This window comes from Nipponia nippon, unplaced genomic scaffold, assembly GCF_047370975.1.
Source record: "Nipponia nippon isolate SJK-2023a ecotype South Korea unplaced genomic scaffold, ASM4737097v1 scaffold_22, whole genome shotgun sequence".
Taxonomy (NCBI): domain Eukaryota; kingdom Metazoa; phylum Chordata; class Aves; order Pelecaniformes; family Threskiornithidae; genus Nipponia; species Nipponia nippon.
In genome coordinates this window covers 791,047-805,757 of record NW_028262339.1, presented here as the reverse complement: position 1 = coordinate 805,757, position 14,711 = coordinate 791,047, and the positions used below count along the sequence as shown (strand labels likewise).

Below are 14,711 nucleotides of genomic sequence, written 5' to 3'. Positions count from 1 at the left end.
AGCCAGTTTTCATCTGTCAAACAGGACAGAATTTAAAGTTGTCTTTTCTCAAATTATCCTTTTTCCAGTTGTGTGTTTATAGTAGGTGATTGCTTGCAACTGTTATTTGGAGCCATATAAATGCTGTGTGGTGTTTTTGTGGAGGTAATTGATGATAACTCTAGAGTAAAAGATCTGTCCTACTTCCTCAAAGTTTTGCAAAGATGGGGCTGATATGATCCCCAGGGAGAAGAGGGTCCTATTCTCTGGATGCTGCTTTGGACATACTTCTGTTCTATATATGGCAGTACTATAGGGAAAGGAGAAAAACACGAAGAGAGAAGGTGGTAGGAAAATGCATGGTAGTAGGAAACAACAACAACAAAAAACCCAACCAAAAACCAGCAACATGTGGGAGGTGGTGGGGCTGGGATAGATTGCCTCCTTTCAGCGACAGATGCTTGACAGATTCACCTTGTCATGAAACCTTACCCATGGGAAGGAACCAGTATCTGCAAGGAAGGCAAAGGGTACTTGTGATACACTTAAGGGAAATTTGAATCTGTGTGTATAAGTAAAGTTTGTGGGGTTTTTAATGCTTTTCCATGTATGCTTTCTATCTAGTGAGGAATATGTGAATAGTGCTTTGCTCTACAGAAGCTGTTCCAAATTAGTTCAGGTACTGCTGATCACAGCTGCCGAAGGAAGATCTTTCAGGCTGCCAAACTGAGTTGGATCTTCTGAGGAACAATAGTCTTTTAATCCCCAAAATCAGAAGCCCAGGGCCTTGGCTTGAGAGTTGGTGAATTACTGGCTTTCTACTCTGAGAAAGGCGAAGGTGTGATACCCTATCTGATCTTTTAACGGTACTGTCTGTCTTCATTTTCTTATGCTTTGCTGTTCTCGGCACTTTGTACTCTTTTCTTTTTTTGTCATTGTTTTGCTTTTTTTCTGTTTCCCTTTCAGTTTGGTTGATCTCTTCATCTATCCATCTGTTTCTCATTTTCCTGGTTCTCTCTGTTTTGCTTGCTTTCCCCACCCCTACCCAATTGTATATGTCAATCTCTGTGTGGTTCTGTGTATAGTTCTTTAGCATTGCTCATTTACTCAGCCATGTCTTCTTTACAGGGTTTATTTTTTCAGTTCAGTTAATTTTTTCATCTGTTTCTGTGAAGAGCATAACGTAGTTTGCAGGGCGGAATAAAGTTTGCCAAATACCAATGTTACTGACTCCAAAGTTGCTGTGTCTTTGTCAGCAATTACTGATGCAAGATACTCTTGCCCTTTCACTATCCCTTCCAGTGTTTATTTGGGTCTGCTGTGGGTTTAATCAGGAACTAATGTGTCTGAAAAACAACACAGCAAAAAAGTGTTTATTTTTTCAGCCAAGTTAATTCCCTAGAGTGATTCATAGCATGGCACCACAAAACAATTCTGGCACAATGAAGGATTGATTTTTGGAGCACAGTAGACATTTGGGCTAAAAGGTGGGATTGCTTAAACCTGCTGTGCCATCCAAAAATGCATGTGAAAGCATGTGATCAATGCAGAGCTGGCTGCTGGGAGTGTAATAATCTGCTTTTCTTGGGTGTTTGTTCTTCTTCTCATAATGTTGATTTTTCTTAATAGGTAAGCAGGTGTTAAGGGAGAATACTAAGTGGGAGTAATTCTGGTCTGTGCATTCACAAACCCTGATTATGAATCAGCCATCAGTAATCAGAAATGAGCTGATGGTGAATCCCTGCTCACTGCCTGTGACTCCCCTGGCATGAGTGATAGTAACAGCCAGAGCCAGTCTCCGGTATTTGGCAGGTAAAGCCACTGGGGCCTTAAAAAAGGAGTGGTAGGAGATAAGTGATATATGCATAAGTGATAGTAAAAGAAGAAAGCTATCAGCAATTTAGTTTTAATTTGCTTCATGCTTTTCACTGTAAAAGGTGTATTGTGATCGCCTCTTCTGTAAAGCAGGTCATGGATGCTAAGCAGATAAAATCCCCTTGGGCTACAGAAGTATCTGCTGAGAAATTTCTGGTTTCAGACATTAGGAAGTACTTGGTGGTTTAAATTCACTCTCCTACGTGTTCATTTTTTTTTCTTCATGGATCCTTATTTGTTGCACAGAATGGACTCATAAGAGCTGAATTAAAATCATATAAACCCTCTTAAATCTGCCACTTCCTACATTTCAAGTGGCTGACTTATCAATCTGAATAATGTTTGGATATTGGAAAAATAAAATATAGCTTTTCTGGATTACTTTTTTAGTTATTGTTATGAGCAAGAGCTATGAGGTTTACTTTGGAGTCTTAGCTCTTGGTTTAGGCAGACCTTTGTGTTGTCTGGTTCTCCTACAAGTTGCTACCAAGAATGCAACCTCCTCCTTAGTGGTGGTATTAGTTACAATTCTTTCCTGATGGAAAACTTAAAACAGAGTTAACCAACACAGAACTTGCTGAAAATCATGTGCTTAATATTTATTGTTCTGCTTTGTTCCTTCCCTGGAGTTTTTAACGAGTCGCTGGTTCAAGAATAGCGTGCATGAGCCTTTAATGGAAAAACATAAAAATGAGCAACTTTTATGTTGCCTTAATATGGTACATTTTTAAATTGGTACAATAAATTATATGCAGCTTTTCATTCTTTGACGTCTTTCCTCCAACTAGTCCATTAAAGTCAGCATTCCCACAGTATGAATTTACTGAATGGGTTGATTCTTCTGTTTTGTATTCAATGGCAAAGAAAAAAGCTTTGCTTAGAGGAAAAAAACTGTCAGGAAAGCTGCTTTTTTTTTTTTTTTTTCTTCTCTTTTAGAGGGGGTAGTCATCTGCTATGGTTTGAGTCTTATTCTTATAATAAGGGCAGCTGTCATGGTACGAGTATGTTTATAGCTTTGTATGCAGAATACTTTCTCTTGCCATGTTGAGATATTTTAACAGTAGTCACTGCCACTTTGAAACCTCTTATATTGTGATACCTTTAAAATAAAAGCAGATAAAACCATGTTCTTCAAAGATGACTGCTGTCAGGAAGCAACTTTCATTGTCTTTTAATTATGGTTTTGCTGAAGTCTACAGGATTGATTGTTAGTAAATTTAAAGTAAGGCAACTGAATTCAACCACTCTAAAATAACTCCACTAATTTTTTTTTCTCTCTCCCCCCCCCCTCTGTTTTTGGAAGTAATGGTTTTTTACAATATGTGCCAGAATAGCTGACTGCAGAATCCGGCTTTCTGGTAGTATGAAGCCAGAAATAAAAATCTGCAGTCAATGAAAACTGTGAATTTTTTTTTCAGCAATAGACTGCTTAATTTACTGTTCTTCCCCACCTCTACTGAAAAGATGCTTTCTTACAGAAAGCTAACTCGTTGATGAAGAAACTCCTTGTACTGTGATCAGTAACTACAAATACAAAGTGATCAAATCCCAACAAAATAAAAAAAACTTGACATAAGATCAATTATGAAATGATAGAATAGCAATTTCAGCAAGACAGAACAGAATTTGTATTGTCTAAATACTGTTTCAATATTATGTTTTACTTGGTCAATAATCATTGCCTATACATATGATAACTCATAATTTTCACTCTTCCTTGTGAAATATAAAGAGGCCATTTTGGCTTGTGTTAGTATTCCTGTATGTTTGAGTGGGTGTGCATTGAATTCCCAAATGGCATTTTTACGATAGTACAGGTTTGAGGGATTGAACTTTTGTATCAGGAAAAAGAGATGACCTCTAGTATCAGAGGGGCAGTATTTGAGCTTGCAAGTTTGAACTTAATTTTGATTTCTTCTCTCCCCTTCCTAGTATGGAGTCCTTATTATGTGACTAGGTGTAGTGGTTGTGCTGTCCTCTTTCCTACAGAAGGGAATTACCCTTGATTCCTTTTTTACTTCTATTGCTGATGTGTGCTACCTGGTGTCACACAGATGCTTCCTGTGTATAGATGGGTTTGTAGTGACAATTTGTATGCAAAATAATCTTGCTGCTTGCTGTGTTGAAATGTTACAAGACAATAATCACTGCCACTGTAAAACCTCTCATGTTTTGATGCCTTTAAAATAAAACAAGATAAAACCATTTTCTTTAAAGAAGTCTGTGCTGTCAGGAAGCAAATTTCACTATTATTAATTATAGTTTTGATGAAGTCTGTGGGCCTACTCTCTACATAAAAAAGCAAATAAGATAATTTCTTGCTTTTATAAAGAACTTTTGAAAAAGCTGGCCACCAGATCACAGGATGAGCCAGGAATTCCTGTGAAGCCTGGAATTTTTTCCTAAAGTGTGTGGGAAGCAATCCTGCACCTCGCATGTTTGCTTGGATCTAAATGAGCCAGTCAAGTCTGTGTGGTTGAGTGTACTTTTCTTTGAATCCTTAATGTTTCCCCCAGTGCTCACAACCTGTTTGAATCCTCACACCAGGTGATACCTTTTGCTCATGACTCGGAAAATTGTAGAACTGGTAAATACAATTGGGATATGTACTACTTTCCCAAAACCAAATGGTTTATTTCAGGTAGTGCCAGTTGAAATATATGATTACATGTACAAACACACCCAGGTCACTGTGATCATTATATTAAAGATCCATGGCCTGAAGCTGGTGTTTGTTGCCATGTGCATGTGAACATCTTCCAAAGTGGTGTCTCCTCCATGGCAGGGCTTACTGGGTGTTATTGGGGTGCCTGGGTTTCTCCTAGTGATGCTCAGCAGTGCCATCAAGCAGCAGGAAGGGTTTACTTACCTTGCTGCTTGTTTATTGCTAGAAACTGATAATTTTTTTTCTTGTTGAGAATATACTAACAATTCTCATGGACTAGGGGATATTTTACTCCTCCATCCTTAATTAATCTCTCTTCTATTTTTACGTGTTCTAGAAAATATTGTCTTTCAGAAGCTTCTTTTCAGTTCTGAAAAAGTGTAATTTTTATTTTCCTAGTTCTTGGTAGATAAAACTGCAGAGTGGAAAATGTGTGGGATTTTTTCCTTTCCTTTTCTTTTCTGAAAGGTTGTTTTCTCCTGGATCCTACCTATGGGTATTTTTTTGTCCCAGATAGCAAGCTCCTAAAATATATATCTGTATATACATATATTTGGCAACAAGGCAGTCCGTATTCCTCGGGTGAGGGTTTTCAGAGAGAATTGGAACTTTTATTTGTGATCAGTGCAGTGAAGGAGCTTTACTCTATCAGTGGTTGCTCTTGCTGTTAGTGCTGAAAAATAGTTTGAATACTACCAGTGCTGCTCTGTGGATTAATGAAAGGATGGATGTTTTAGTGTTAGGTTTCCATTCTTATATTCATTCATTAACCAAATGTCATCTCCACAGGGATTGTAGAGCAAAGTCAGTACCATAGCTGGTTGTAGCATTTCTTCTGTGTCACCTTATGAATCTTGGCTCTGGCATTTTCTGCCTAAGTGTTAATATAATATATCTTCTGTCTTCACAGCACAAAAAAATATGTAGACAGCTTTTTCCATGTCTCTCGCTTTCCTACCCAAGTTAAGGAAAGAAAGCCACTGCTAACCTTTGCCCCAGGTACCTGGAAATGGGCTGCTATTTTTTGTACCCCCCCCCACTATACTCTCTCCATGAATCCATCCTTGGGGATGTAGCAGTAGTATTACTTCTGTTGGGTGTAAGAACACCATTTCAGAGAGCGAGAGTGAGAGCGCACGTGCGCGCGCGCGGTGCTCTGTTGTAGTTCCTTCTTGCTAGGTGTTTCTGTTGCATGAACTGAAATTTTGCAGATGATGTTGCCTAGTCTTGAGGATGGCAAAATTCAATTCTGTGTTCTTGTATGAATAAGGGGGAGTGGGCTGTAGTTAATTTTTAAGCATTAAACTTCATTTTGGTAGGCAAAAGAATGGCTCAAGTGTTAAAAGCTTTGCTGAAGATCTGAAGGTCTTGCTTGGTTTGCCACTGGTTTTTCATCCTGGCAACTTGTAGAAATTAGGCAACTCTGGAATTTATTTGAGGACTTTGTGTGGTTTTTAATAACTCAAAGGGAGGAAGCAAAAACTTGTAAGAATGCTATACTTTAAAACCTAACTGCTTAGAAATTATGGGGAAAATGAACCATAATTAAAAGCTGAATGTCTACATTTATGGTTTAAATCCTGGAGCAATTACAATAATCACTTGGTCTGTATTACAGAAGTCCCCAGCATCTTTGGATAGTGTGAGGTGGGTCACATTGTGTTGGATTACAATTATTCAGTATCTAAGAACACTCTACTGAGTTGGTGTCCAATATAATATTCACCCTGCCTGTCAGCTCTTAGGAAGGAATATATCCTGATAACAAGCAGCCAGCTGGACAAATTTAGAACCTTTTTTTTTTTAAAAAAAAAAAAGGTGCAAAAAATCCGTGTTTCACATAGACCTAGAAAACTGTGTTGTCTGTAGTTGCTGGCAGGGTGTTCTAGTTCTATACCATTTGTTTTTAATTACTCTGCATGTTTTTAGCACTGAAATGAGAGACCACCTTTGAGAATGTCTAATGTTTTTAAAGTATATCTGAAAGTGTGTTCTTTCTGAAACTTATGTTGCAAAGCAATTTATAAGGGAGGAAAGAATGCTGATATTTGATATCAAAAAAAGCCAATCTGTATAATATGAAGTTGTCTTAGGATATTCAGCTGTAGGTGAAGAGCTGTCTCTGCTGTCAGCTCACTACACAGTAAACTAGTCTGATATACAGGAAAATTTGCAGGCATCTTAAAACTTAATTTCTTTGATGTCTCTATCTTGAAGCATTTCCTATTGAAAAGTTCTGAAATAATTCTTTTGGCTGCTGTTTCTACCAATATCCTTACTTCTTCTTCTAGTCCTCAGGAGTTCGGGCACAGCTCAGACAAACTCAACAGCTTCCAAGAGCATGGCTCCACATGGGTTTTCAGCAGTGGAGCTGGTTTAGGGGCTTCCCACACAGCACCACAGTTAATCTCGGGTTGATGCAACAGTTCTTAGGACTATGTTGTAAACTGGATTACCATCTAAATTTAAAAACAGAAAGAAGGGGGACTGTTTGCCCCACCACTGCCTTTTAGAAGTTCACTGGCAGAGCTGCAGGTAGTTGCCAAGATGGGGTTGAGCAGGTGGGACAGAGTACATGCGGTACCATGCCCTTTTTGTCTTTAGTCTCTGATTTTTTTTTATATAAATCACGTTACTCGTCAGAAAACTTAGGAAGCAACAGTGACTTTGGCAATCTAATTATGGCAGTGTTAAGTTTTGCAATATTTTTATATGAGAAGAGTGCTTGAACAGAGGCCATACCACTGACTTTTATAGGTTTAGTTACTATGCAGATTTCATTACATTGCTGCTTTCCTATTTATTCTGAGGATGGTGATTTTCATACCTTTAATTACGAGGACATAACTGCATGAGCTCTGAAATTGTTCAGCCTATATTACATACTATGTTATGTCTGCAAGCATTGAACTGTGAGGTTTTTTTGTTTTGGCTTTTTTTTTTTTTTTTGACTGACTTTTAATTTGGGGAACTTCAGAAGGACTGCCATTCCTGTAGGTCAGACTGTATGTTAACTGAGTCTGTATAGAGGCTGTACAATCTTCTCCGATATCCTGAGCAGTAGGGCCTGTAGCGATAGGACAAGAAATTTTTTACTATGAAGGTAGTGAAACACTGGAACAGGTTACCCTTTAGGTGTTAATATTGGGACACCTTCATATTGCTTAATGTGGCATTGGACACAACATCTGATTATTATTTGTCTTTTTTTCCCCATCTGTTAAGGAAAAATATACTTCCCATGTATTCTTTTGTTTAGTTTTTGAGGATCAGTTACTCTGTACTGGTAGGTTTGTAGTGATAGGAGTATATAAATGTCTTTGTGTTTGACGCAACTGATGTTTACTTTCAGTGGTTGTTGGTAGGTTCTGCTTTAGTGCTTTATTGTTTTTTTCAGCTGATGGTTTTCATTGAGGCATACCAACAGGCAATTAATGAAGTTATGAAAAATTTGGTGTATCTGATGTGATTTTTGCATTAGCAAAGTTAAAGGAAGGTGGTGCTTAGCTTGAAGTTAAATGTTAGGTTGAGGATTCTTTAATTTATGCTTTTTAAAAAGATGTCATTTCATATGATAGTTCCTGTAAAAAAAAAAAAAAAAATCAAGTTCTTCCTGTAGGCTGCTGTTCCATGTGTATTTTCAGTGGCATCAAGCTAAGCATGGCAGCATTGAAGCCACAAAGGTAGTAGTAACTCAAATGATGTAGTGACATCATTTCACTTTGACAAGCAATTCACTTTTGAATATTAGCTTCCTGTTTTATAGTCACTGTACTTCAAATGCATGTTGTCTTGCCTGATACTAGGATGACCAAGCACTGGAATAAGTTGCCCAGAGAGGTTGTGGAGTCTTTGTCCTTGGAGATATTCAAAAGCCATCTGGATGTGGTTGTGGGCAACTGGCTCTAGGTGGCCCTGCTTGAGCAGGGAGGTTGGACAAGATGACCTCCAGAGGTCCCTTCTCACCTCAACCATTCTGTGCTTCTGTGATATCTATGTAAACCAGCTAATGGATTGGTAAAATGAAGTGCTTCATAGAAATATTTTATTACTGTTTTGTAATGAATTTTCACTTCAAGTACAGGAACCCGATTGCTTGTGTAACCATTTTTATTTTCTTTTCCCCCTCTCCTAGTGCTGACTTAAAGCTCTTGGAAGAAGCCACAATCTCAGTCTGCAAGTCTTTAGGTGAGAAATTGTGACGTCTTAACTTTTTTCCATGTTCTTGATCAGAAAAATTAAGAAACAGCATTCATGTGCACATTCTTCAGTATACTTAACTCTACTTGTATGTGTTCCACTAGTAAGATTAAAGTAGTGTAAAGAGTGTGTTTATATATATCTCAAACTTTTGGAAACTTCTATCTTAACTGTTTTGTAGAACTTGAAATGAGTGAAAGGTTCAAAACAACTCTATCCCTACTACCTCTTTTTCCCTCTGCCCTCTAAGCTGATCAGTAAGGGGGAAGAATTAATCAGAGGACGAAAGGAAGGGATAATATAAATGTGATCAACAATGTTTCAAGAAGGTAAAAGCTAGTTGTGAAAACCTGCACAGTTTTCTGACAGGAGACTATTGTGCTGTAGACAAGCCTTGGAAAGGAAGCAGTATGAGCTCCACACTTGGGATATTTTAAATCTAGGATGAAAAGTATGTTTAGAGAACAATTATGGAGTAGTAAGGCATGTACTGGAGAATCTTAAAAGAACAACAACAGCTGTACAGAAAAACAGACATACTGTGCTTTATGTAGAAACATTTAAGACATTGAAATTTGGTTTCATTCTGTATATTCTATGAACTAAATAGTGTCAACTTATGCATGCTATATAATCATATCTCATTTTTCCTCATCTAGTTGAGAAGAATCCTCGAACAGGAAACCTTGGGTCGTTGATTAAAGTCTTTCTTTCTAGAACCAAAGAGTTAAAAATTTCAGCAGAATGTCAGAAGTAAGTACCTGGAAAAAAGCAATGTGTGCCATTTCACTTTTTAAATGTTCCTTTTGCTGCTAGCTCTTGAGTTTTTTACTTTGCTAGTTAACATAATCGCAGACCAAAACTTAGAATTCTTTTAAATTGCTGTTTGAAACAGAACAAATATCTAGTACTTTTCCAAACACAGAAGGTTAAGTGTAATAGGTAAATAGATTGCTGGGGAAAAAGACATGTTTGTGTTCATCCTGTGTGTTACATAAACACATTTGTGTAAAAATGCTGTAACTTCTGGTTACTACTGGTTTAGAGCTGTTTAAAAATCACCTGATCTTTTTAGCTAAATCTTAATGTATGAACCAGTATTTTATCTTGGAAATATTTTAAATTGGATTGGATTTGAACACAAACTTCTATATAAAGACATTGCTTTCAAATCATATCGTGCAACTGCCATTGGTTTTGCTTGCCCCTTTCAGCAGTAGGAAAGAACTCCAAGAGGTTACGTGTGCAGCACTGTATAGTTTTTGCAGGAAGCTTTCTGTAATTGTTCCCCCACACCCATAGACAAATGTCCAACTCTCATCAGATCTGGGGCTTCAAAAAGGAAGACTTTTTAATGCCTCTTTGCTCCCAGGACTGCCCTCAACCTTTTTGCTTATATCTGGAGAAAGAAGTTATTCCTGCCTGGATAGCTCCTGCTGATTTAACCCAAAAATACCTTGAAAATATAGCTTCAAGCAAGAGCTTGACTATGTACTGTTGTATGGGCTCCCCAGCAGTTGCTTACTGGGACTCAAGAAAACATAATGAAGCTATATCCTCTTTGCATTCAGAAAGCTTGGAAAATATCTGTGTTGCATAGAAAAATCTTGCTATGTTGTGCTCCTGAAGCCCATAAATGGTTACCTGAAGGCTATTTGACTGGGAAAAGTGCTAAGGTTCAGGGAGGCCAGACTAGCTTTCATATTGAAGCTGTTGGAAATCTTCAAATGTCTGGGGGCCTTGAGTCCATAGTATCTAGAAACCTTTAGAAGTATGCTGAGCCATCTGGTGAGCTCTTCGAAGAGTTGCACTTCTGGCAACTGTGGTGTTTTTAACAATACAAACTTAGTTAAGAATAAGACTGTATTCTCTTGGGGGAAGAAAAATATTTCTTTTAAATACATTGCCAGTTTGTTTGCTGTAGCGTCAACTGAAGACTCCCTGTTTAAGCACTTTGGCTTTTCCTTGCTTCAACTGTAGGAACCCCTTTGTCTACCCTGGCATATATTTTCTTGTGGGTTTTCATGCGTGTTCTCAGGTTAAGCATTACTGATTCTTGTTCGTTTCTGCTTCTTTTCTAGTCACCTCTTTATTTGGCAGGCTCACAATGCACTGTTTATTATTTGCTGTTTGCTGAAAGTATTCATCAGTCAAGTGTCAGAAGAGGAGCTGCAACTTCATTTTACTTACGAAGAGAAAGCACCAGGCTCATATGGTAGGTATACACTAGTGCTAGTGAAACAAATATCCCACAAGAAACTAAAAAGTTCTGTTTGTAGACGTGGTGCTTAGGGACATGGTTTAGTGGTGGACTTGGCAGTGTTAGGTTAATGGTTGGATTTGATGATCTTAAGGGTCTTTTCCAACCTAAATAATTCTATGATTCTATGTTTTGTTTAGACTAAGAATCCCAAACTTTGCTTTAAAACTAGAAATGAAGTACCAATGAGGTTACATACAACATGTTTACTGTTTGGGACAACCTGAGATTGCAAGTATGTAGTCAATAGTAAAACTGACTTACTTCCTTTGGGGTCTAAAGTAATTTGGTGTAAACTATCTTCCTTTGTATCATACATGTGAAAGAGAAGACCTTCAAAATGTGATGAGAGCTTTTCATTACATATTGACTGTCATTGTCTGCTAGAATTAAACGTTTGTTAACAAGCTGTTGGCATGTTAGAGGTTCTTATAGCAAAATAGACCTCTTTTAGAGCAGGGTTTAAGTTGTTTGGTTTATTTTTTTCTTTAAATATTTGTATTAAATTTAACATGGTCATTTATTTACAAACTTAATTTGGCATTTTTTTAAACAGTTGTTCAGAAGTGATGCTGTAGACCTACCTTAGCTTTAGTAATTTCCATACAGTTTGAAATGTGGTAATGCTCCTCTTTGGAAGAACAGAATAGAATTGGGGTAAAGCTGACTTTACTGACTAGTTTACTGACTAGAATAGAATGGGGGTAAAGCTGACTTCACATACTACTGTAGGAATGGTGATGTTGCAATTATTTAGTGTTTCTTTTCACGTATGTTTCATAAACCAGCAGCAGCTGGAAACTAGGAATCTAGTGAGGGAAGATAACAGTATTATGGTTAGAACTGATCCATTAAAAAGGCAACTGCTAAAATTTAATTAGTTGCCAGTAGTTTATACAAGAGTACAGGAAAAGTCAAAGAACTTAGGCAGAATGTTCAAAAATAAGTGCATCTTCAGGAAATGGAGCATGTATTACACAAGATGAAAGATGGCAGGGAAGATGCTCAAATAATCTAGCTGTTCCTTTTCTGCTATCTGATCATTCTTTTTGAATGTGAATAATGTGAATGTGTTCAAAATCAGTTTGACTACAGCAAAAAGTCAGTCATAACACTGTCTGCCACAAATCTTTGCGCATATGCAAGATGCTCTTACAGAACACATGATGGATAATGCTGGCACAGGAACCTTGATTTCCTTTGCTTTGTTGTAAAGATACTGTTGAGTTTGTAATTGCGTGTTTATTGCATAAAGCCAAAAATGGTCTGGCAAAAAGGGCTGGTATCAGGATGCTAATACAGTGCGAGTGGATTGTGGAAGAACAACCACAAGTATCTGAATGTGTATTTTCCTCAACAGTCAGTCCAGCAAGGACACTGTTGAGAATGCCCGATAGCTGCTTGCTCATTGAATAGTGAAAACTGTTCATTAAAATCTGTTTAACTCCTTGGTGCTTGCCATTGTGCTGGGGAAATCAGACTTCTGGTGCCAAAAGATTAAGTGCTACATGTTGAAATGGTTTAATGTATTTAAACTGTGGTGAGTAATCTCCAAGAATGAAGTCAGCTTACTGATGCATTAGAAAGTAACACCTGCTTATTATAAGCTATCATTGCAGACTGCCTATGGACTGCAGACTTGGTTTAAAAAAATTGCCCACTTCTTGCTTCAGTGGTAGAGTGTAGCACAGTAAAATGGATGGAAAAGCTGAGACGTTTTTTTAGCTTGAACCCCTGGGTTCTTTATTCCTTATGCTGGGAGTTCCTTGCAGCATGGTATGAAAAGTGGTTCTTGTCACTGGGGTAGATCTGTGTTTATACCGTGTCTAGTAGCACTTGACTGTAATTCACAGTGACATTTATTAGCGATAATTTTGTGCATATTGATGGCAAATGTACTTAGCAATTATCTTTGAGCAGATTGTTTGCTGGATGTTCTTGATTAGGAAGGTAATCGTGTGTGGTCTGCTGGAGAGAGCAGGGGATGGAGGCAGGAAACAAGCTCCTCTTCAGCTCTCCCTGCTCAGCTGTGGCTTGAGTACACTGCTGCTTTTGACTTGGGTTTCCAGTTGGAGATGGTCCTTGTGACCTTCTTCAAGGAGTTGACATTCATAATGTGTTGTATTTACATAGCCATCTTTTTTTGCTCCTAACAAATCTTCACATCGGATTTTTTAATATTTAAAAAAGAGAGTATGGTAATAAAGTGAATGACTTCCTATAGCTTTTATACTTAGCTATAGGAAAAGTTAAGTATCATTAACAGAGTGTAATAAAATGCTGTTGTGTTGGGGCCTATTGAAGTGAGCAGAAAAAGATGAAAATTTTATTTTTGTATTTTCATAATTAAGTGTAGCTTCCTTGATTTTTTTTTTTATTTGGAAACTAGAGCATGCCTTGTTATTGTGAAGTTTACACAAATTTATTACTACTTTTACTCAAGTTGTACATACTTAACACTGTCTTTGGTGAGCATGTTTTTTAAAAAATTAAGTTCTTAGTTGTCCTTACTGTCTTTTCATTTCCCAGAGCTTGATATTATTTTACTATTTTTCAATTGTGAGCATGATAAAACAAACCTTATACAATACATTATTATATTAATTATATAATGTAAATAAAATATGCATATAGATAAAAGCTTTAATACAGTGTTTGAATTTTGAAGTACTGTTTGTTTATTTTCTTAATGGCTGGTGAGTAGCTATTGGAAAGAACAGTACAACCAGCCAACAACACAACCTCTCTCTCCTATGATCTGTTTTTGTATGCCTTGTTCAGTCTCGCAGCCTTCTGAGAAAATGTAATGGTTCTTTTCAGGATCATCTTAAAACTCCTTTGGAAATCACTGTGTGGTGGTGTTTGTTTCCCTGTTTAAACTGTGAGGACCACTAGCATCCTTCTAGTCTGAGAATATATCCTAGTACCATGTTCTCTGAGGTTTTCCATTTTACAAAAAGTTTGAGTGCATGGATATGTTGTAGTCTACCATTATAAAGTTGTAATGAACAAATTGCAGAGGATTGAGTCCCTGCTACAGCACTGCTTATTGATTTCTTTCAAGAATAGTCCATTAATAGGAGTTTGTTCCTTTTGGCAGTTTTCAGGTGGTTCCTTAGCCCAGGAAGTGCAACCTTTGCCTCTTCATCTGTAATTGGAAATTTGCATACAACTTTGGAGGATATTGCACAATTTTGATTGTAGGAATATCCTTATAGAGACTTAAACCATATTCTTTAAGATTCAGCTAAAAATCCTGATATTAATAAATCCTAAACTGGACTCAGCATATACTGATCTGAAGCTGGAGTTAGTCTTGCTAACGGAAATCATTCATCCTTCGGTGAGGCTTCCACTGTTTGTATCCCATAATTTCTGTGTGGTCTTTAACTGTATTGTGATTCAGAGTGTAAGAGAGAATATTCTGTGTATTGTATTCTAAATCAAACCGTCAATTCATTCAACCTCTTCCCTGACCTGTAGTAGGAAACTTTATTCATTCTCTGTAGAGAAGTTTTTATCACAAGGCTGCTAGGGACTGCATTTGGTGTATTATAGCAAATAAGATGACAGAGGGGAGGGAATAAATAACAATGTTTACTGTTTACTGCAATCCTTAAATGATTTCATGATTGTTCAGCTATCATATAAAGGAAATGAGGGATGGAATTAGTTTATGTACTCATTGTTAACACTCTTAAGGGAAAGTTGGGAGTTTTTGAGAGTCCTCAG

At 37.3% G+C, this 14,711-nt stretch overlaps 1 protein-coding gene across 1 annotated transcript in view; it reads left to right on the top strand.

Moving 5' to 3' along the window:
• The window catches only part of DYM (dymeclin), a 260,986-nt gene that overhangs the window by 6,876 nt on the left and 239,399 nt on the right, over positions 1-14,711 (top strand). The window contains 3 exon segments of the mRNA XM_087760268.1: positions 8,655-8,707; positions 9,379-9,472; positions 10,801-10,934. Of these exon segments, the coding sequence (XP_087616394.1) occupies positions 8,655-8,707; positions 9,379-9,472; positions 10,801-10,934 (281 nt within the window).